Consider the following 23658-nt stretch of genomic DNA (forward strand, 5'->3'; position numbering starts at 1 on the left):
AAGCAAAACTACAAAAGAAATTGACGAAAGCTAGTAGAGTGAGATGAAAACTTGTCTCTTACGTATTGAGCAAATTCAAGATGACATCTGTGGTCACAAAGAAATTGACTTCACTTCTGTTTTTACAAGGTGCTAGAAATCAGGGTAGTAGTACAGGTTTTATCATACATTGGTTTTTGTGCCTGAGGAGTGGAAAACAAGAGTGAAGTGAACAGATATTTTAATATTAATGAAACAAAATAATAATAGTTATTAAGCTATTTGCATAGTTTGGCTCATCAATATTTGCATAAAGTAAAAAGTATACACTTGAACCAACTATTAGTTCAGTTCAGCTCAGTTCAGTCACTCAGTCATGTCTGACTCGTTTCAACCCCATGGATTGCATCATGCCAGGCCTCCCTGTCCATCACCAACTCAAACTCATGTCCATTGAGTCAGTGATACCATCTGACCATCTCATCTCCAACCATCATCCCCTTCTCTGGCCTTCAATCTTTCCCAGCATCAACTATATAGAGAACTATCAGTTCAGTTCAGTTCATTTCAGTCGCTCATTCGTATCCAACTCTTTGCGACCCCATGAATCACAGCACACCAGGCCTCCCTGTCCATCAGCAACTCCCGGAGTTCACTCAGACTCACGTCCATCGAGTCAGTGATGCTATCCAGCTATCTCATCCTTTGTTGTCCCTTTCTCCTCCTGCCCCCAATCCCTCCCAGCATCAGGGTCTTTTCCAATGAGTCAACTCTTCGCATGAGGTGGCCAAAGTATTGAGAGTTTCAGCCTCAGCATCAGTCCTTCCAATGAACACCCAGGACTGATCTCCTTTCAGAGGGACTGGTTGGATCTTCTTACAGTCCAAGGGACTTGCAAGAGTCTTCTCCAGCACCACAGTTCAAAAGCACCACAGTTCAAAACCAAAAATTATGAACCATTTGATGGTTTATACATGTCTAGAATATTTATTTTGGAGAAAGTGAAAAATCTAGGTGACATTTGATTTCTATGTTTATAAAGACTAGATTGAGAACAAAGCTAGTGACCTGTGAGGAAGGAAGTATGAAAAGGAAGCAGAAAAACTGCAGAGCTAAAAGACTTAGGGACCAAGTCTTAGCCCATGATGAAGAATCCAAGACCTGGAGAGGGTACGAGTTCCTGCACTTCCAGCAGATTGCAGCCTTTCCTGTGCATTCTCCTCACTGTCTTTTGCTGCTTCTATCCAACTGAACTGAGTGAAGAGTGAGCTGTGAGGTGGAAAGACCCTAGGGAGACAGGGTAGAAAACACTGTCTAGGGCCAATTTGACATAAGGTCCATTTTGAGCCTATAAATTTGTGACAGAATTTAACATCTCTAGGCATGAGATATAACCTCTAATAGCATCACAATCAAGCAGTTTCAAAGGAAGTTTCATCAGTTGTTGTTTAGTCCCTAAGTCATGTCCAACTCTTTTGCGACCCCATGGACTATAGCTCACCAGGCTCTTCTGTCCATGGAATTTTCCTAGCAAGAATACTGGAGTGAGTTGCCATTCCCTTCTTCAGGGGATCTTCCCAACCAAGGGATTGAACCTGCATCTTCTGTGTTTCCTGCAGATTCTTTACAACTGAGCCAGCCGGGAAGCCCCAATTTCACCAGTAGAGGCCACTAACAACTTGACTACTAGGGGACAGGGCCCCAATTAACAATAATAAGTCATGGAAAACACATCTCCTTGACCTGATGTTTTGAACAACTTTACCCTCTAAATAAGCTCTTAATGAAGAATTTTGCTGGGTCAAACAAAGGGGAAAAGGAGTTGCTTATCAGCTAGGGAGACAGAAGAAATGCTTCAATATTGCCCTAAAATGCATCTTCAAAGTGTGTTCTAGAACAATGGACACACACTACAACAGAAGGCAACAACTAAGGCTGCTATTCTCAATAATCCTTACAGCTGAAACTCTAAACTTCAGCCAAAAAATGAGAGATCAGTAGCTGTAACTGTCACTGAAAACTCTGATCATTTCCATCATACTTGTAAACATTGAAAACAGTCACCTCAGCAGCAGCATTTCCAGATACCAAGAACCTGAATACCTACACATCTTCAGGACACATGTGCAATGGCCTTTCTTTTGACTTCTCTGGATTGTCATTTGGTAAAGAAAACAAGTCTCACTCTAACGTAAACTCATGTGGCAGTTTTTTACCCCTGGGTTGCCTTAGGTTAGAATTGGAAGACTGTAAAACTCCTTCCAAATGGCAACCCACTCCAGTATTTCTGCCTGGAGAATCTGAAGGATAGAGGAGCCTAGTGGGCTACATAGTCCATGGGGTTGCAAAGAGTAAGACACAACTGAGTGACTAAACAACAACAACAAAACTCTTTTCAGCCTGAAAAGTAGAGATTGTTTTTTAAATCTTCTTTTTTTTAAAATGTTAGTCCTTCAAAGTATTGCATTCATTATGACTCCATTCTGAAAAATAGTGTCTTTGTTTTACTTGCCCATAACATCTAAGAGCATGATCCTCCACTTTGTTCCGAAAGCAAACTCACGCACACAAGATATTTTAGTGTGTTTGACAATACAAGACACTGGGATACCGTTATAAAAGAAAAGGGGGCAGGACCCAAAGATAAGAAAATATTTAGACTCGAAGTTACAGAAGCTTCTATGGGGAATAAACTATGCATATCTACAAATGTGGGTGGCTCAGTGGTAAAGAATCCATGTGCTGGCGTAGGAGATGCAAGAGACACGGGTTCGATCCCTAGGTTGGGAAGATCCCCTGTAGAAGAAAATGGCACCCCATTCCAGTATTCTTCCCCGGGAAATCCCATGGATGGAGGAGCCTGGCTGGCTGCAGTCCGTTGGGTCACAAAACAGTCAGACATGACTCAACAACTAAACAATTATCTCTTTACAATCATTATGTCTATAACTTTAACAGAATGCAGTCTGTGATAAAGGCAAGCACAGTCCTGTGTACATTCGCAGGAGAAGTTACACCCCCAGCTTCCAGGAGGTAATCCCTATTGCAGGGGAAGGGATTGGGAGCAGCGTTTCACACAAGAAGGAAAATAACTAAGTGAGTATAGTGATTTTTGTAAATACTCAGATTAACATTCTTGAAAAACTGTTTTAACGTCTTTTCCCACTCTTCAATATAACTTTAACCAGTTTATGATCATTGTTTACAATTTCTTTCACCTTTAGTTTCTCAAAGACCTTCATTGATCTATTAGTTACTTCTGACCTCTTTGACTTAGCATGTTTTCAAAGAACAGAAATCAATTGGTTAATCACAGAATCAGACGGTCACTACATTAGAGCAAAGACAAATTCTTGAGTAATCTTTCACTAGGCAAGGTATCATTGGGGAAAAAAATCAGTTCGTTATATTATTTGGACTTCTGAGTAAAGGTTCTCAGCTCTTGCGGTTTTCCCCCTGGGGTCCAGAGAGAGCCTTTAGTGTATCAGCCTTTAATAATCAGAGATCCTATTCTAAAGGACTAGGATCAGTCCATGGGGAGGAAGATAAGGGGAAAGGTGAAACACACACACACACACACACACACACACACACACACACACACAAGAAAGTAGATGGGCAAGAAAATAATTTTGTCCTTTATGTATTGAATTTAACCTTCTTGAATCACTTTATGTAATCAGAATTCTTTTTTAATTTTTTAAATTTCCTCAATATTCAGTCTTTCATCCACTATGAAATTTCCTTTACCTTCATATCTTTAAGAAGAGTTTTTCATTCCTTTCATTAATTTATCTGTCAAATACTAAATAATGACATTAAGTAATATTAGGTGTGGTTCCAGCCACGAGAGGCTATATCCTTGTAGGAATAGATGCTTAATAAATAGCTTACCTACTTACCCCAAACAAATAAAGTATATGATTTCAGGTGCTGATAGGTAATATAAAAAAAAAAAAACATGGAAAGGATGAGGCCAGGCAGGTAGACAGACTCAGTTCCTGTAGGGCTTTTGGTAAGGAGTTTAGGTTTTACTTTATTTGTAATGGAAGGTTTTAAGCAATGAATGGTAATTATCACACTAATGATTTGAAAGGTTGATTCTGGCTGCTGTGTGACTGCCTATGGATAAGAGTAGAAGCTGGGAGATCATTTAGGAGGAGGCTGCAGGAGTATGGATAAAGAATGATGATGGCCCTAACTGATGGTAGCAATGACCAGAATTGAAATATATTTTCGTTATAGAGGCACCAAGGCTTATTGATAGAATGAAAGAGGAACGGGGGTTTTCATAAAATGAAAAAAAAGAATCAGACATGATTCCTAAGTATGGACCTGAGCAATAAGGTGAAAAGAAGTCCTTTACAGAGGAATTTTAGTTGCTTATTAAATATGTGTATTAGTTCATGTCTTCCATTTTCTATCACATGTATGTGTGCCCAGATAATGAAGTGGTTCGATGATGAAGAGTTCAGGTGTTATTCAGGGAGAAACCTGTGGATGATACTCACAATTTTATGCCTTCCAAAATCATATATCCAATCACATATTTGTTATCTCCCCTAGCTCAGTTGACAAAGAATCTGCCCGTAATACAGGAGACCCCGGTTTGATTCCTGGGTCAGGAAGATCTCCTGGAGAAGGAACAGGCTACCCACTCCAGTGTTCTTGGGCTTCTCTTAAGGCTCAGCTGGTAAACAATCTGCCTGCAATGCAGGTAATCTGGTTTCAATCCCTGGATTGGGAAGATCTTCTGGAGAAGGGAAAGGCTACCCACTTCGGTATTCTGGCCTGGAGAATTCCATGGACTGTATAGTCCATGGGGTCACAAAGAGTTGGACATGACTAAGCGACTTTCACTGTCACTTGGATATCTAAGAGCCATTGTAAGAGATATCACTGCTGCCACCCTAATCCAAGCCTTGGACAAACACAACAGCCTCTTAACTGGTCTACATGGTCTTAAAAATTTCCCAGTTCTTCTCTATATAACAGCCTAAGGAATCTTAAAATCACAGCTTTCTTTCATACTTAAACTCTTCCAACAGCTTTTCATTGCATCTAGGATAAAATCTGTCTGCCTTGCACTCTAAGATCTTAGACTCTCTGGGTATATCATTCTCCCCAGCCTCAGTGGCTACTCCTTTCCAGTCTCATTCTTTGTGCCTTTCTGTCTGCTCCAAGAAAAGTGCTCAGCTCTTTATCTCATTGTTTCTCTCCAGTCCTTCATCTACCCCAAAATCTCTTTCTGTAGCCCTTCACATGATGGCTTCCTTCTCATTTTTCAGGTCATATGTCTCCTCAGAAAAGCTGTCCCTGACCACACTCTATAAATGGGTACCTCAAGATCCTACAGCATTACCCTGCTTGAATGTTTTTTGTAGTGCTCAGGCCTCACTGAACTTACTTTTCTTCTGCATTGTCTTTCTCCTCCCTGAATGCTCATCACTGTGTTCCTGGTACCTAAAACACTGTTGGCACATAGCTGGCACCCAATAGGATTTTGTTGACTCCATAAATCCACATTTTATGCAAAATTTTGATAGGAACAATTAGATTGAAGCCAGGTATAAAGTATGAAGAAATGAGGATGTGTGCCACATGCATCGGCCAACACAGCATGTGATAGTGAAGGAGGAATCAGAACAGGCCCTATCTTGAAAGCAGGACTCCATCCTTGGGCTAGACTGTGGACTCTGAGCTATACGCCCAGTTTCCATGCCCAGTATCTATGGAAACGACAAACCAACTGGAAAACCAGGCCCCAGGAAGGAAGAGCCCTGGGGCTCTTCCTTTGCTAAAAGAGTACCCTAATTATCTGTGTAACCAAATAGAATCATACATTCTGTTATACTTATTGAGGTATGATCACAGGCCTATTGATAATTGTCCACTGTTAACTGCCTAGGCTTAAGGCAAATGAATCACAGGTTAACTTTGATTGTCAGGGAATATGGGGAGGTGAGTTTGTGCATGTACACTTAGGGTATATAAGGTTTTCACAAAAACTGTTTGGGGGGTCCTTGGCTAAGAGAAGACTCTGCCTCGGGCCTGCTGGTGTAATAAACTGCACTTCACTATCTGCATTGTTCTTTTGAGTGAGTTTGTTTCCCAGAACGTGTGGCTACAACAATAGCAAACCAGAAATGTTAGAACTGTCATCATACTTTAGGAAAAACACAAAAAGGAAGGCAACACCCAAGTCAGAATTAGCACAAACTGTATAACTCTATATGTGGTTCAAAATGTACTCATTTACATACAACCTAGAACAGTGTCTGGCACATTATTAGGCCCTCAGCAAATTTTCGCGGAGTAAATGAAATAAATACCTATGATCTAAAAGCGTGCACATGATTAAACCAAAGGCAAAGCCAAAATGATTAAACTTTAACTAATGGGGATATTTTGATTCCAAAATAGCTGTTCTGCTAAGGGAGGGGAAAATACAGTTTCACTGAGGCAGCCCCACGTTAAGCAGAACTAGCTTTCCTATAATAACGGTGGAAGCAGAGAAGAGACACCCCCTACCCTCATCTTGCTAGATGTGGGGCCATCTCAGCCCATTCATCTCACCTGCTCTGTGCCTCACTCCACCAACTTGGGACCAGCCAGATAGGAGGACTGAATAAGTATTACTCCCACTTACTCAGATAACTAGTGAACATTCAATGTGATAATTCTGCATTAACTTCATGTTTCTTGACACTTTTATTCTTACTAGACAGTATAAACTGTTATTAACCAAAGCAGGGCAAATATTTTGATTAAAATAACTATTTACATTAATATTTGTTTTAAAACATAGTCTATTCAGGGATTAATCAAATTCAATTTGCTTTATTTTCTATTTTGAAAAATGTTATACAGAAAAAACAACGGAAAATGGACACCTTTGTATTTAATGGAAATAAGATAGCTCTTTAAGGAAAGAGCAAACTAAACTAATACCACATTTTAAAAAGGTGTATTTAAATATCAGAAAAGTTTCAAAAGAAAGTGAACAATCCTTACAAGTGATTAATAATATTAAAATAAGTGAAATAGGTGAGGAAGATTAAAGGTATAATATCTTTATACAACAACAAAGGTGGTCAAAAAATACAAACTAACAGTTATAATATAAATAAGCACCACAGATGTAACATGTAATGAACACCACTGTATGTTGCATATGAAAGTTGTTAAGAGAGTAAATCCTTAGAGTTCCCATTACAAAGAAAAAATACGTTTTCTTTTTCTGTTATTTTATATCTCTCTGAAATGAGAAATACTCACTAAACTTCTTGTGGGAATCATAATGTATGTAAGTGAAATCATTATGCTGTACATTTGAAACTTACAGAGTGCTCTATGTCAATAACACTGCAGTAAAACTGATAGAAAAAATATTAATAAAAGCAATTAATCTCTGATAAAAAAGCAAAAAAGAGTAATGATAATATAATACCACTACCAGGAATAATATATCCAAATAGATTCTTACCAAGCCACCACCAATGATAGCTATATTTTTCCTTTGAATATCAGAAGAATCCATCACTGCTGAAGTGTTTTTCACAGCTGTTACAGCTCTCGTCACAGAGAAAACTGACTCCTAGACACTGACTTCCCTCGTCTTTGCCTTAAGCCCTGCATTGGTGAGCCAGCAGCAGTATTTGAATAGGGCTGTTTTTCCTTGAACTTAGAACTTAGAAGGTAGCATTTAACCCATTATTTGCCTGAAGGACAATCAGCTCAACTTTACTGGAAAGGGAATTTGTTGCAATAACCAAATTTTGAAAAATCCAACCAAGTGAAGGCTGAACACTCTTCTATGTGCAAGACAGAATTTTTAAAGCACAAGTTTTGTGGCTTTTCTTCTTCCTTTTCTATACCATGTATTCTTAGTTTCATTTTCAACCATGACTAACCCATGAATGAAACTTCCCTGATCTGGTGTCCCAGAGCATCTTACACTTCTCTCAATAAGATGGCGTTGTTTTCCAATTGTTCTGTGGATTATTCTTGTTATTAAGACCGGTCAGGAATTTCACCTAAACAGTCCTTATGGATTGTCTTTAACAGACTATACCAGGGAAAACATTTTTCATACTCTGAATAGCCTCCTGAGCAAAATTTTGAATTATAAAACTGACAATACTTCCTTTTCTGTATCAAATGCTAGAAACATTAGAATCTAATCTGTGCATTAATCCTAGGGGAAATGGATAATATTATGCTTTTTGTAAATTCATTCATGGCTTCATACTGTCTCTTCAATTCTTTGTCTTCTTTCGCTCCATTTTAAATGTATCTTTTAAATTTCTGTGCGTATTTTTGAATTGGAGGTTTTTTTTATAAAACAGAACATGACAGGTAAAATAAAGTAAGAATGTAAATGAAGATGCTTCTTCACTTCCTGGTGAGAGCAGGAAGACTTCAGACTGGTTTTCCTCTGATGAGGAACTAGAGTTCAACATCATTCGATAGTGACCTCTTGTGGATAAGTATAATCAGCATTGATGTTAGGAATTTTTTTTCCTTTTTTTTTTTTTCTTGTTGGAGTGTTTACTTATTTATTTAGAATAGTTAATGAGCTCCCCATGTGGCAGTGGTAAAGAATCCGCGTGCAATACAGGAGACATAGCAGACAGGGGTTTGATCCCTAGCTTGGGAAGATCCCCTAGAGTAGGAAATGGCAACCCACTCCAGTATTCTTGCCTGGAAAATTCCATGAACAGAGGACCCAGGCAGGATACAGTCCATGGGGTTGCAAAGAGTGGCAGGATATAGTCCATGGGGTCACAAAGAGTGAGACATGACTGAGTATACACACACACACACACACAGAATAGCTGATACATTTACATGGTATGAAATACAAAAAGTACAAAAAGGTATACAATGAATAGTCATTTTTCTACTGATCTTGTCCCTTGGCCACCTATTTCTCCTAAGATAACCACTGTTTTTTATTCCCTCTTTTATGAACACCTCTCTCCTGCTTTCTCTCTCTGTCTCTCTCTCCCTCCCTCATACCTTCTTCCTTTTTTTTTTTCATAAATAGTAGCCAATTTTATACACTTTTCCACACTCCAGGTTTTCATCTACAACATAAACTCAAGAATTATTTAATGTCAGTATACAGAGAGCTGTTTCATTTGTTTTTTAACATTGTGGACTATAACACCGAAAACTAAAGCACGTAAAACCCAAGTATACAGTCCAATAACTTATTGTAAAGCAAGTACTCCTGTATTTACCACTCAGACTATGAAAAAAAATTGCCAAGGCCCCAAAAGTCTACATGTGTCCATTGCCAAAAGTCTTTTCACAGAGGTAATCGCCATTCATACAGGCAACCTTATAATCCTGTAGTTTTGGACTTCCCTGGTGGTTCAGAGGTTAAGAATCTCCCTGCCATGCAGGGGACATGGGGTTCAATCCCCAGTCATGTCTTAGGGCAACTAAGCCTTTGTACCACAACTACTGAGTCTGCACTCTGGAGCCCACTAGCCACAACCACTGGGGCCACACAGTGCAACTGCTGAAGCCTGCATGTTCTAGAGCCTGTGTCTGCAGCAGGAGAAGCCACCGCAATGAGAAGCATGCACACTGCAGCTAGAGAGTAGCCCCTGCTCAGTGCAGCTAGAGAAAAGTCCGTGCACAGCAACAGACTCAGTGCAGCCAAAAATAAATAAATAAACTTTAGTTTTGCCTCTTTGCTTCAAGTTTTACTGTAATGAATTTATGCTGGTTTTTTTCTTTGAAATTTGCTTCTTTTCCTCAGTATTTTATCAATCTGTGTTATTCCACGGTATTCTAATTCCCTTGTTTTCATTTATCCATTCTACTGCTGATGGACATTTGGGTGTTACCAGTTTTTCAATACTGGGTGGCCAGAAAGCTTGTTAGGGCTTTTCCATAAGATGTTACAGAAAAACCCAAATGAACTTTATGGCCAACCCAATATTTAGAATAATGCTGCTATGATCAACCTTGGATATATTAGTACAATGTAGTACAAATACAAATGAGCATGTATATTTGCACAGTGTGGTGCACATACATATGAACATGCACATTAGTACATTGTACTGCACATACATATGAGCGTGTATATTAGTACAATTTAGGGCACATACTTATGAGCATGTATATTAGTACAATTTAGTGCACATACATATGAGCGTGTATATTAGAACAGTTTAGTGCACATACATATGAGCATGTATATTAGTACAATTTAGTGCACATACTTTTGAGCGTGTATATTAGTACAATTTAGTGCACATACATATGAGCGTGTATATCAGTACAATTTAGTGCACATACTTATGAGCATGTATATTAGAACAGTTTAGTGCACATACATATGAGCATGTATATTAGTACAATTTAGTGCACATACTTTTGAGCGTGTATATCAGTACAATTTAGTGCACATACTTATGAGCATGTATATTAGAACAGTTTAGTGCACATACATATGAGCGTGTATATTAGTACAATTTAGTGCACATACTTTTGAGCGTGTATATTAGTACAATTTAGTGCACATACATATGAGCGTGTATATCAGTACAGTTTAGTGCACATACATATGAGCGTGTATATCAGTACAATTTAGTGCACATACATATGAGCGTGTATATTAGAACAGTTTAGTGCACATACATGTGAGCATGTGTAGGAATTATACACTGGTTATGCTTATTTTTAACTTTCTGAAAGAAAGTTATGTTCCAAAGCATTTCACTTTTACTTGACACAGTGTATAGAAATTTCTCTTCTGCTACATCCTCATCAACATGTATATTGTTGGTATCTCCAGCACTTGCTGGTGGATGTGTACTCTATCCCACTATCATTTTAATTTGCATTCTTTGATTATAAATAAAGGTGGGCACCTCGTTCACACTTGCTTTTCTTCCTCTGTATACTGCTCAATTTTCATTTGGGTTGTCTTTTTTAACTGACATTGGATATGAGTTTTATTCTTTATGTATATTGAAAATAACTTCTTCCACTGTCTGGCTTGCCTTTTTGCTTTCTTAGTGATGTCTTTTGATGAAAAGATATTCTGAATTTTAGCATATCAAATGTACCAACCTTTTCCTTTAAAGGTTTGTTTTGATAGTTATTTATTTGGGTTCAGGAACTCATGTTACTTAATTTAATTATGATTATTTTAAACTGAGTGCTCAAAGCTATATTTAAAAAAAAAAACAAAACTACAGGAGGGAAATCAAGAAGGCAGAACAGAAGGATGTGGATCTTACCACCTCCCACAAAAGCATCAAAAATACATCTACATGTGGAACAATTCTCACAGAACACCTACTGAATGCTGGCAGAAGAGCTCATACAACCAAAGTTACAAGACAGGTTACAATGTAACCAGGTAGGATGAAAGGAAAAAGCAAAGGATTTGTAGGGGACGGGGTTGCAAAGAGCCAGACATGACTGAGCGACTGAACTGAACTGAACTGAAGCATCCCAGAGCTGTGAAAGAGGAAAGTTTCCCTTACTCAGGAACACCCTTCAGAGCCTGAGATGACAGACAGGATAGATTGGGAGCTTCAGAGGCTCAGAGGAGAGTGTAGCAGCCAGATTGTCAGGGCAGAAAGGAGAAAGACAAGCACAGACAGTCCTGGTTACCTTCCTGCGCTCCCTAGTCCGAGGTGCAAGTCTGCTGGTGTGGAGAAATCTGAGCTTCAGCAGACAGACCAGGGGAGAGGACTGGGGATGGCTCCATGGAAACAGCCTGAAGGGGCTGGAGTATGGTCCAAACAGCAACCAAGGGTGTAGACAGGAGGAGCCCTGGTCCATCAGAGAAGCCCTGTCATTAACATAAGCATAAAAGGAGGGACATGGCCCCACCATAACAGTCTCATTTTCAGCATGCTCACTGCAGGCAAGACTCCAGGGTGCAAGCAATGGTGGGTTGTGCACAAGCAGAGGCGGCGTGAAATCTGAACCTATGCCCAAGGGCTGCATAATTTAGGAAGAAGGACTGAAATCTGAGCCATGGCCCAGAAGCTGTGATCCAGGTTTACACCATCAGTGGCCAGTTTGTGAGCTGAGTACCTGATGAACTTCAGAGTGGGTTATTAGCGCTCCCACAGCTGGAGTGGGTCCCATGGTAGCAGCTGCAGTCTTTGTGGGTGGGCACATGCAGAGGCAGGGCTGGGACGGAAATGATTCCATAGTCCCCATAGCAGATGTGAACGTATGACTATAGTGGTCCCAACACCTGACTGCAGAGAAACTGTACTGACGAATCTGCACTGGCAACTTTGTGAGCATACTGCCTAAGGACACCCAGGCCAAATCACCTGCATTTCCCTGGTAGAGGTGGGTCTGAGGGCAGTGTCAAAATCCAACCGTGTACTTTGTGAGCCCGCACAATGGGTGAAAGATGACACCACAGTGTACACTTCATGGCGGACAACTCCTCTGAAGGGATACCCAGTGGCTCTTCTACTGGAGGAGAAGGTCAGTTTCCCAGGGCAATAGAAATAAAACACAAAAATAAAGGAAAGTGATCAAACCAAACGTTAGAGCTTTTGCACAGCAAAGGAAACGAAGCGATATGGAATATGAGAAAGTATTTGCAAACAATGTGACCAACAAGGGCTTAATTTCCAAAACATTCAAACAGCTCATAATATGTTGGCCAAATAGTTGGCAAATACAAACTACTACATACAAAACAGATAAACAGTAAGGTCCTACTGTGTAGCACAGGGAGCTATCTGCAATATCCTATAAAAACCAGTAATGGAAAATAGTACCAAGAGTAATATACATATGTATAACTGAATCACTTTGCTATACACTAGAAGGAGATCACACCTGGGTGTTCACTGGAAGGACTGATGATGAAGCTGAAACTCCAAAACTTAGGCCACCTGATACAGAGTTGACTCATTGGAAAAGACCCTAATGCTGGGAAGGATTGGGGGCAGGAGGAGAAGGGGAGGAGAGAGAATGAGATGGCTAGATGGCATCACCGACTCGATGGACATGGATTTGGGTAGACTCTGGGAGTTGGTGATGGACTGGAAGGCCTGGTATGCAGTGATTCATGGAGTCTCAAAGAATTGGACGCGACTGAGTGACTGAACTGAACTGAAGTGAAGAAACTAACATTACATTGTAAATGATTATACTTCAAAAAGAAAAAGAAAAAAGACTGCAGTAGTCTGAAGCTCAAGCTAGCAGTACACTCACTTAGAGAGGATTTATTTTTGCCTCTGCCTTGTGCCTATAGGTGATTTCACACTCATTCGGTATATAGAATTAGCAAGGTCTGTCTGTTTCTGAAATTGTTGTTCCGTTGGTGTCTGCATGTCCCATATGATGCTAAACAAGTGATCTTCATCTTTTTGCTCTCTTTCAACCTCAGAATTGAATAACTTTTTTTCCATAACATGTCATGTGCTTATTTTGAATGCTATTTATCTGAAAGACAAATCTTTTGGAAGTATTCATTGTCAGTTTAGTCACAGATAAAATAGCCTGAAATTTCCGTATAATTGTCTGCTTGATAACTGCAAACTTTTTCTCTTCTGCTCAAAAAGTACATCTGATAAGATATTATTACCTGAGTAACAGTCTGTCTGTTTCAATTATTTTTAAAAAATCTTAAAAATAATTTCAAACCCTAACTCTATATATGACATTGTTGATCCACTTCACAAATGACCTAGTTAAAACAATGTATTAGTACATTAAGAGTGACTATGAGGATGCTGATAACTGTTATCTTAAGATGTTTCAAGAACATTAATGGAGTAGATCAACCTTACCATGTTTGAGCCAAAGAAACATACATCAAGCAAGTAGATTGTGTAAGAGTTAATGATGAATCATGTGGTTCTATGCAGTCTACAACAACATGCTAGTGGACTGATAGGCGATGATCATTATCACTTTAATTACTTTACTGGCAAGACTCTGGTCTTATCTCAGTTCACTCTCAGTAGAATAGGTAAAACTATTCTGCATTATTGCCTCCCAGGAATTTCCCCAGTCCCCATATCAGGGAGAATCAGTATTACTGTTTCTCCAATTAGATGACAATTTTCAAGACTCATTTGCCTTTCCTTTTCTCTTTTTGACAATACAAATCTAAATGAAATTTGAATTATAAAGTAGCTACATTTTGTAAGACCTGAATGATGTGGATTTGATGTTCTTTGGGTTGGAGGAGAATGAAAGAGAAAATTAACTTTTTGTATGAGGTTTGACAGGAGAAAACAGATCTGAGTAGATTAATAGAGTCAATAACTTTATAAATTGAAGGATAGCATGAGGTCCCTGGGCATCTGTGAGAGAAAGGGCACCAAAAGCTTGTAAAAAGTTTAACTATTACAAAGCTACAATTTTGGCCATGGCTACTTGTCTTTCTAGTCTTCCTAAAAATCTAGTAGAAAGAGTTGCTTCAGAGGGGCTTCAGCAAAGTTAAAGATGACAAGATTCCTTTTCTCTGGAAGATTTTCTTAAGAAAAAAAGAAATTAATAAATTTGTTTTCCTCCTCCTCTGAGCCTGAAGAATGTGAGGCTGTGGGACAAGGAATTTATGGGGTAACTATTGTGTCAGGAGCAGCTGCATTTCACCCTCCTTGGGATTTGATTACTTGTTAACCCTTTAATCAGGTCCTTTTCCAACAGAATGACTCCAAGAGGGGCATACTTTACAGTATGTTTACTTTACAGGAGACACTGAATATTTCCATGTTTCTCTACATTTTGTTAAAAATCTGCATTATTGGGAGTAATAAAGTTTATAAAAATTAAAATTTAGTAGAGATTAATTAGTACAATATTCACTCTGTTGTTTTCATCATTGCTAAACCATTGAAGTTGAAAGAATATGGTCTCACTTTGTTTGATGAACTCTGCTTGCTCAATAATTGTTTATTCATTTCACCAGGTCTTTGGCACTTGCAGCTCTATGTTTTCTTCTATCTTTGCAGGGCTGGCTCTGAGTGTTTAGGTCCAAAAAGAAAAAAGGTGTAGGGAACGAATGTGCTTAGTCACTACAGTGGTGTCTGACTCTTTGTGACCCAGCAGACGGTAGTTGCCAGGCTCCTCTCTCCATGGAATTCTTTAGGCAAGATTACTGGAGTGGATAGCCACTCCAGGGGATCTTCCTGACACAGGGATCAAACCCGTGTCTCCAGCACTGCAAGCAGATTCTTTACCACTGAGCCACTGGGGAAGCCCAGGGCATGAATAGAAACGAAAATAAATATTAAAATAAGAATGGATCTAATACTCTATAATGTGCCATAAATTTAGGTGTGTGGTTAACTCAACCCTTTCTACTTGAGGTCGCTAAAAAGATTTTTTTTTTTAAACCAGGGAGAAAAAGGAAAGATCCTCTAAGACGGAGCTCTGAGTCACTTCTTCATCTTCCAGTGAAGGGCTAACAAAGAATAGTAATGAAGGAATAACTATAGGGAGATTCAATATTGCAAGATCAAGAAAGAGATTTCCAAAGGGAAGGAGAGTCAATGGCATCACTGCTACGGAAAATATAGGACATTGCCTATCAGATTTGTGTTGCAGCAAAAAAGAAATGAAGTTTCTCCTCTCCTGAGAACAAGAAAAGAGAACAGAGAACAGGAAAAATGAGCCTGAAAGAGTTGATCAATCTTAGCTTTTTAACCTACTAATCTGCAGTGTCACTAACTAGATTTTTCCTTCACAAAGTTAACCTATCAGTGCCCCCTCCCCCAACCAACCTCCTCCGCCACACTGTGTAAATTATATCCTGCACCTGGTGTTTATTCTCCCTGAACTCTCTTGCAGCAAAAAACCAAACAAACAAATGAAAAAAAAAAAAAACAACCCTTATAGCTGTTTGTATTTCAGAAAGAGGGTACAGGTCAATAACCCAGAGACAAACAAACACAGTTGACGCCAGCTGAGACTGTTTTGAAATAATGCAGGAAGAAGGATGCAAGACCTTCATTCAGTTCAGTTCAGTCACTCAGTCGTGTCTGTCTCTTTGTGACCCCATGAATCGCAGCACACCAGGCCTCCCTGTCCATCACCAACTCCTGGAGTTTATCCAAACTCATGTCCATCGAGTCGGTGATGTCATCCAGCCATCTCATCCTCTGTCATCCCCTTCTCCTCCTCCCCTAATCCCTCCCAGCATCAGGGTCTTTTCCAATGTCTTTGCTTTTCAATATGCTGTCTAGGTTGGTCATAACTTTTCTTCCAAGGAGTAAGCGTCTTTTAATTTCATGGCTGCAGTCACCACCTGCAGTGATTTTGGAGCCCCCCAAAATAAAGTCTGACACTGTTTCCACTGTTTCCCCACCTATTTCCCATGAAGTGATGGGACCAGATGCCATGATCTTCGTTTTCTGAATGTTGAGCTTTAAGCCAACTTTTTCACTCTCCTCTTTCACTTTCATCAAGAGGCTTTTTAGTTCCTCTTCACTTTCTGCCGTAAGGGTTATGGTATCAAACCTCTTGGTAACACTGTTTATGTTATTTTGTTGCTTATGAACTTGATTGGTACATATTTAAAATTTGAAAATTTAAATGAGAGAGGATAATAGTTGAAATACCATCTAAACATTGAAACACTGTAGAAACCCACCACCACCAACTTTTTGTGTTTCAGTATCTTCTCCTTCCTTTAAATAGATGAAGATTTTTTTAGACGTTAGAAGGTCAGAAAAGAGATAGTGGAATGGTTTTAGAAAACAATGAACCATCCATCCCATATGTTTATGCTTTCCACCATACTAAACAAAAAGACAACACACCAAAGTTTAGTATGAGGATTGTACTGTTAGTGTTGTCATCCATTTGACAGAAAACTACAGAAATAAGCGCTTAAAATTACTATCATTTCCTAGGAAATGCTAACATTATAATGTACTTAATTTATACTTTGTAAAATAAAATAAATTACAAATAGTGGAGTGGCATTGTCTTCCACATCTCCCTAGAAACTATTCTTATTTTGATATAATACTCATCAGTGTATTTCTCTGGTTTCCATATTGGTATGTAAACAAAGCTTTTAAAAATTTATGGTTTTGTACTTGAATATACCTGTTCTATACCTGAATTCTATTTTTACCATCTAGCCATCATCTTTTTACTTAATAGTATTCCATGGCTTGTATTTAGCACATATTATCACATCTTCTTAATCTTTTTAACAGTATTTCATTGAATGAATATAAAGCTTTTTATGCAGTTTCTTAATGAACAGTAATTTTTTTGCTATTATATATACAATGCTTCAAAGATTTCTTTATAGGTTGTCTTTCTTCATTGGGTAACATCACTATTTCTGTTACTTGTTATTTAACATTTTTTAAAATATTGATTTCTGTGACAGTTTTATATTAGTTATTATTTGCCTGATATATGTTTCTCATTTTATTTTAGATAATTCTTTTTTATTTTGAGGATATTGTCTGTTTCCATGATACAGTTTGTCTTAATGTTAACTGACAGATGTTTAATAAATGAGCTGTTTTAATCCCTTTTTGCAATCACCTACTGATACATGTTATGATTTAGAAAATTTTCTACATGTTGTAAGTTATAAATTCTTTTAACACTCAGAACAACCTTATGAGGTAGATCCTATTATTATTCATACTTATAGAAAAGAAAATTGTTGCGTAAGATCATCCAACTAGCCCACAATCTTTATTATTTTGCAGACACATTGTGGGGTTTGTTTTTTGTATCATTATTAATATTTCTCAGGAAATGGAACACGGCACTGAAGAATGATTAAAAATAATTTTTAAAATGTGTATGGCAAAATTTATTTTCCAACAACAATATCTGCCATCCCATTTGCTTTTCTCAGTGTGACTTTTTCACATGTGAGTCTAAATGGTATCTTCTCCTTTAATAGGCAGGCAGATCTTATGACTCACTGATAGCCAATAGAATCTGAGAAAAGTGATGCTGAAAGTAGGTCAGAAAAGGCTGTGCTACTTCCCTGTGATTCTCTTGAGACAACTGCTGCAGCTAAGTCGCTTCAATCATGTCCGACTCTGTGCGAGCCCATAGACGGCAAACCACCAGGTTCCCCCGTCCCTGGGATTCTCCAGGCAAGAACACTGGAGTGGGTTGCCATTTCCTTCTCCAATGCAAGAAAGTGAAAAGTGAAAGTGAAGTCGCTCAGGTTCGGGTTCAGTCGCTCAGTCGTGTCCGACTTTTGCGACCCCATGAATCGCAGCACGCCAGGCCTCCCTGTCCATCACCAACTCCCAGAGTTCACTCAGACTCAAGTCCATCAAGTCAGTGATGCCATCCAGCCATCTCATCCTCTGTTGTCCCCTTCTCCTCCTGCCCCCAATCCCTCCCAGCATCAGGGTCTTTTCCAATGAGTCAACTCTTCGCATGAGGTGGCCAAAGTACTGGAGTTTCAGCTTCAGCATCAATTCTTCCAATGAACACCCAGGACTGATCTCCTTTAGGATGAACTGGTTGGATCTCCTTGCAGTCCAAGGGACTCTGAAGAGTCTTCTCCAACACCACAGTTCAAAAGCATCAATTCTTCGGCACTCAGCCTTCTTCACAGTCCGACTCTCACACCCATACACGATCACTGGAAAAACCATAGCCTTAACTAGATGGACCTTAGTCGGCAAAATAATGTCTCTGCTTTTCAATATGCTATCTAGGTTGGTCATAACTTTTCTTCCAAGGAGTAAGCGTCTTTTAATTCCGTGGCTGCAGTCCTCATCTGCAGTGATTTTGGAGCCCCCCCCAAAATAAAGTCTGACACTGTTGCCACTGTTTCCCCATCTATTTCCCATGAAGTGATGGGGCCGGATGCCATGATCTTCGTTTTTTGAATGTTGAGCTTTAAGCCAACTTTTTCACTCTCCTCTTTCACTTTCACCAAGAGGCTTTTTAGTTCTTCTTCACTTTCTGCCATAAGGGTGGTGTCATCGGCATATCTGAGGTTATTGATATTTCTCCCGGCAATCTTGATTCCAGCTTGTGTTTCTTCCAGTCCAGCGTTTCTCATGATGTACTCTGCATATAAGTTAAATAAGCAAGGTGACAATATATAGCCTTGACGTACTCCTTTTCCTATTTGCAACCAGTCTGTTCCATGTCCAGTTTTAACTGTTGCTTCCTGACCTGCATACAGCTTTCTCAAGAGGCAGGTCAGGTGGTCTGGTATTCCCAATCTCTCAGAATTTTCCACACTTTATTGTGATCCACACAGTCAAAGGCTTTGGCATAGTCAATAATGCAGAAATAGATGTTTTTCTGGAATTCTCTTGCTTTTTCCATGATCCAGTGGATGTTGGCAATTTGATCTCTGGTTCCTCTGCCTTTTCTAAAACCAGCTGGAACATCAGGAAGTTCACGGTTCACGTATTGCTGAAGCCTCGCTTGGAGAATTTTGAGCATTACTTTACTAGCATGTGAGATGAGTGCAATGGTGCAGTAGTTTGAGCTTTCTTTGGCATTGTCTTTCTTTGGGATTGGAATGAAAACTGACCTTTTCCATTCCTGTGGCCACTGGTAAGTTTTCCACATTTGCTGGCATATTGAGTGCAGCACTTTCACACCATCATCTTTCAGGATTTGAAATAGCTCAATAGGAATTCCATCACCTCCACTAGCTTTGTTCACAGTTATGCTTTCTAAGGCCCACTTGACTTCACATTCCAGGATGTCTGGCTCTAGATAAGTGATCACACCATTATGATTATCTGGGTCGTGAAGATCTTTTGTTACAGTTCTTCTGTGTATTCTTGCTACCTCTTCTTAATATCTTCTGCTTCTGTTCAGTTCAGTTCAGTTCAGTCGCTCAGTTGCGTCTGACTCTTTGCGACCCCATGAAATGCAGCACGCCAAGCCTCCCTGTCCATCGTAGGTCCACACAATTTCTGTCCTTTATCGAGCCCATCTTTGCATGAAATGTTCCCTTGGTATCTCTGATTTTCTTGAAGAGATCTCTAGTCTTTCCCATTCTGTTGTTTTCCTGTTTCTTAGCATCGATCACTGAAGAAGGCTTTCTTATCTCTTCTTGCTATTCTTTGGAACTTGGCATTCAAATGCTTATATCTTTCCTTTTCTCCTTTGCTTTTCGCCTCTCTTCTTTTCACAGCTATTTGTAAGGCCTCCCCAGACAGCCATTTTGCTTGTTTGCATTTCTTTTCCATGGGGATGGTCTTGTTCCCTGTCTCCCGTGCAATGTCACGAACCTCATTCCATAGTTCATCAGGCACTCTATCTATCAGATCTAGGCCCTTAAATCTACTTCTCACTTCCAGGGTATAATCATAAGGGATTTGATTTAGGTCATCTAGCGGTTTTCCCTACTTTTTTCAATTTAAGTCTGAATTTGGCAATAAGGAGTTCATGATCTGAGCCACTGTCAGCTCCTGGTCTTGTTTTTGTTGACTGTATGGAGCTTCTCCATCTTTGGCTGCAAAGAATATAATCAATCTGATTTCGGTGTTGACCATCTGGTGATGTCCACGTGTAGAGTCTTCTCTTGTGTTTTGAATCCGCTCCATCATGTTCAACTCTTAGCGACCCCATGGACTGCAGCTTACCAGTCTCCTCCATCCATGGGATTTTCCAGGCAAGAGCACTGGAGTGGGGTGCCATTGCCTTCTCCGCTTGAGACAGGTACTGTGTGCTAAGTCATTCACCAGTAAAAAGTGTGACTGCCTTGAAACAGTTGTGCTATACAAGCAGGCATTCTAGTCAGCAGCTTAGCAGAGCTCCCAGCTGACACTTACCATCAATTCTCACTCTCACTGTGAGTGAGCAGTCTTGGATATCTACCCCAGATGAACTCACATAACGAAAACTCTACCAAAGCAAACTTGGGTCTGCTTGCCTGTGCACAGTAAAGCCAACCTACTGACACTCTTCTTCCCACATTATCAGTTTTGTTACGGGGAAGAACTGACTTCATTTCAGATCTGTTTCTTTTACAGATCTTTTACCTTGTTTCCCATTGCTTTTGATCTCTAAAAAGACACTCTTCATACCTAATGGATGGCCTTGGGGAACCCTGCTCCTCTGCCTGAATGTTTAACCAAAATGCCTTTGTTCAGGATCCTATCCACGCATTGCTGTCTACAGGAAGGAAGAAATTAACTCATCTCCTCCCTGAGGCTTGCCATTCCAGGAAATATTTGTAAGATTAATGGCCTTTTATACTTTACCTCCTCACCTCACCTCCTTCCTCACCCCCATCTTTGTTCTATAAAAGAACCTGGCATCCATACCCCAATAAGATGGTTATTTTGAGACATTAGTCTGCAATTTTCTTGGTCAGCTGGCTTTCTGAATAAAGTCCTATTTCTTGCCTCAACACTTGGTCTCTCAGATTTATTGGCCTGTAGTGTAGCACAGAGGGGACTGGGATTTGGTAACAGTTTATTTCTCTTTCTTGAACCATTGCCGTAAACAAATACTGTGAATTTTCTGTATTATCTCCTATGTTTAAAAACAAAGCAAAATGAAAAAACTGCCTCAACTTTGCGTTCTGCTTCAACTACCTCTCCATTCCTAGGGCATATTTGCTCACCATCTTCATTCTTCACCTTTCATTTTCTCTTCAGTTTACTACAGTCTACCTTCAGTTCACATTACTCCACTGATACTGCTCTTGTTAGGTTCACCAATGACCACCAAGTTATAAATATTGCCAAGATCATGATTCCTTGTCCATTGATGCCGAATAGAAATAAGCAGACAGAGTTTGAAAGAAATAGAAAGTGTGGCTTTATTCCTTTTGCCAGGTAAGAGGGAGAACACAGGAGACTAACAGCTCAAGAACTCTGCCCCACTCACCTAGGGGGATTAAAAGAGGTTATATAGACTGGGACTCATTGTCTGAGGTAGAAAAATGATAAGCCTTAAACTAATGAAGGTCTTATATGCAGAGTACCTCATGAGAAATGCTGGGCTGGAAGAAGCACAAGCTGGAATCAAGATTGGCAGGAGAAATATCAATAACCTCAGATATGCAGATGACACCACCCTTATGGCAGAAAGTGAAGAAGAACTAAAAAGCCTCTTGATAAAAGTGAAAGAGGAGAGTGAAAAAGTTGGCTTAAAGCTCAATATTCAGAAAACTAAGATCATGACATCTGATCTCATCACTTCATGGGAAATAGATGGGGAAACAGTGGAAACAGTGTCAAACTTTATTTTGGGGGGCTCCAAAATCACTGCAGATGGTGACTGCAGCCACGGAATTAAAAGACGCTTACTTCTTGGAAGGAAAGTTATGACCAACCTAGATAGCATATTGAAAAGCAGAGACATTACTTTGCCAACTAAGGTCCGTCTAGTCAAGGCTATGGTTTTTCCAGTGGTCATTATGGATGTGAGAGTTGGACTGTGAAGAAAGCTGAGTGCTCAAGAATTGATGCTTTTGAACTGTGGTGTTGGAGAAGACTCTTGAGAGTCCCTTGAACTGCAAGGAGATCCAACCAGTCCATTCTGAAGATCAGTCCTGGGTGTTCATTGGAAGGACTGATGCTGAAGCTGAAACTCCAGTACTTTGGCCACTTCATGTGATGAGTTGACTCATTGGAAAAGACCCTGATGCTGGGAGGGATTGGGGGCAGGAGGAGAAGGGGATGACAGAGGGTGAGATGGCTGGATGACATCACCGACTCAATGGACATGAGTTTGGGTAAACTCCAGGAGTTGGTGATGGACAGGGAGGCCTGGCGTGCTGGGATTCATGGGGTCGCGAAGAGTTGGACACGACTGAGTGACTGAACTGAACTGAACTGAACTCTAGAAAGCTTGGCTTTGCAGGTCCTGAACCTTTGACTCCTGGACATCATCCAAGGGTTCTCTTTCTTGATTAACTGTCACCTGGTTTCAAGCAATTCAAAGAGACGAAAAAAGAAAAAATTGTGGTTTCAATGCAATTTTATATCTGTTCCTACTCTTCTATCATGATCTATAACAATGATACACCTTTAATTTGAAAACATATGTTTACCAATGCAAAAGACTAGAAGAGCCTGAATGTAAACAATAAAAATTCGGAAATCACCTATGACTATGGACATCTTCAACACTATATTTAAAAACAAGAGTTCTTAATGTACCTACCTACCTATTCAGAAGAGAAAGGGAACAGTACAGACTGCAAGACAAGTTAGACGAACTGAGTAATTATCAGGGTTGGTTTTTTTATACATAATTATTATTTCATTCTCTGTTTTCTAAAATTTCTATACGGAAGATGTAACCTGGAACATATGAAAATAGAGCAAATAGAACATGTATTATGTGATTACATGGTAGATAAATGACCCAGGGATCGAACTCGGGTCTACCACATTGCAGGCAGATTCTTTCATGTCTGAGCCACCAGGGATGTTCCACATAAATGAATAAGTAAATTCTCCTCTCTACTCTACGCCACCAACCAATACAGACTCACTAGATATTAGCCCTCTGTTAGCCACAGTAACACAGGAAAACTACTCCTGTCTTCTTTGAACAACGAAACTACTGGTTCAAGAAACCACGAACTCTCTTTCCCATCATTCCTTTCCCTTAAGCTTCCCAGGAATCCTAGGGCTCAAGAGGAGGCAGTTAAGCCCGCCCCCTCACGCTTCCCTGGTCATTGGCCGTTGGTCCCGCCAGCTCGGTTTTGAGGCTGTTGATTGGATACGAGTGGGGACCGTGGGC

At 39.7% G+C, this 23658-nt stretch overlaps 1 protein-coding gene across 1 annotated transcript in view; it reads right to left on the minus strand.

Moving 5' to 3' along the window:
- KMO (kynurenine 3-monooxygenase) overlaps positions 1–7607 on the minus strand; it is a 67851-nt gene extending 60244 nt beyond the window's left edge. The window contains 1 exon segment of the mRNA XM_018060276.1: positions 7466–7607. Coding sequence (XP_017915765.1) covers positions 7466–7519 — 54 coding nt within the window. The 5' untranslated portion in view covers positions 7520–7607.

This window comes from Capra hircus, chromosome 16 (assembly GCF_001704415.2).
Source record: "Capra hircus breed San Clemente chromosome 16, ASM170441v1, whole genome shotgun sequence".
In the NCBI taxonomy this organism is placed as follows: Eukaryota; Metazoa; Chordata; class Mammalia; order Artiodactyla; family Bovidae; genus Capra; species Capra hircus.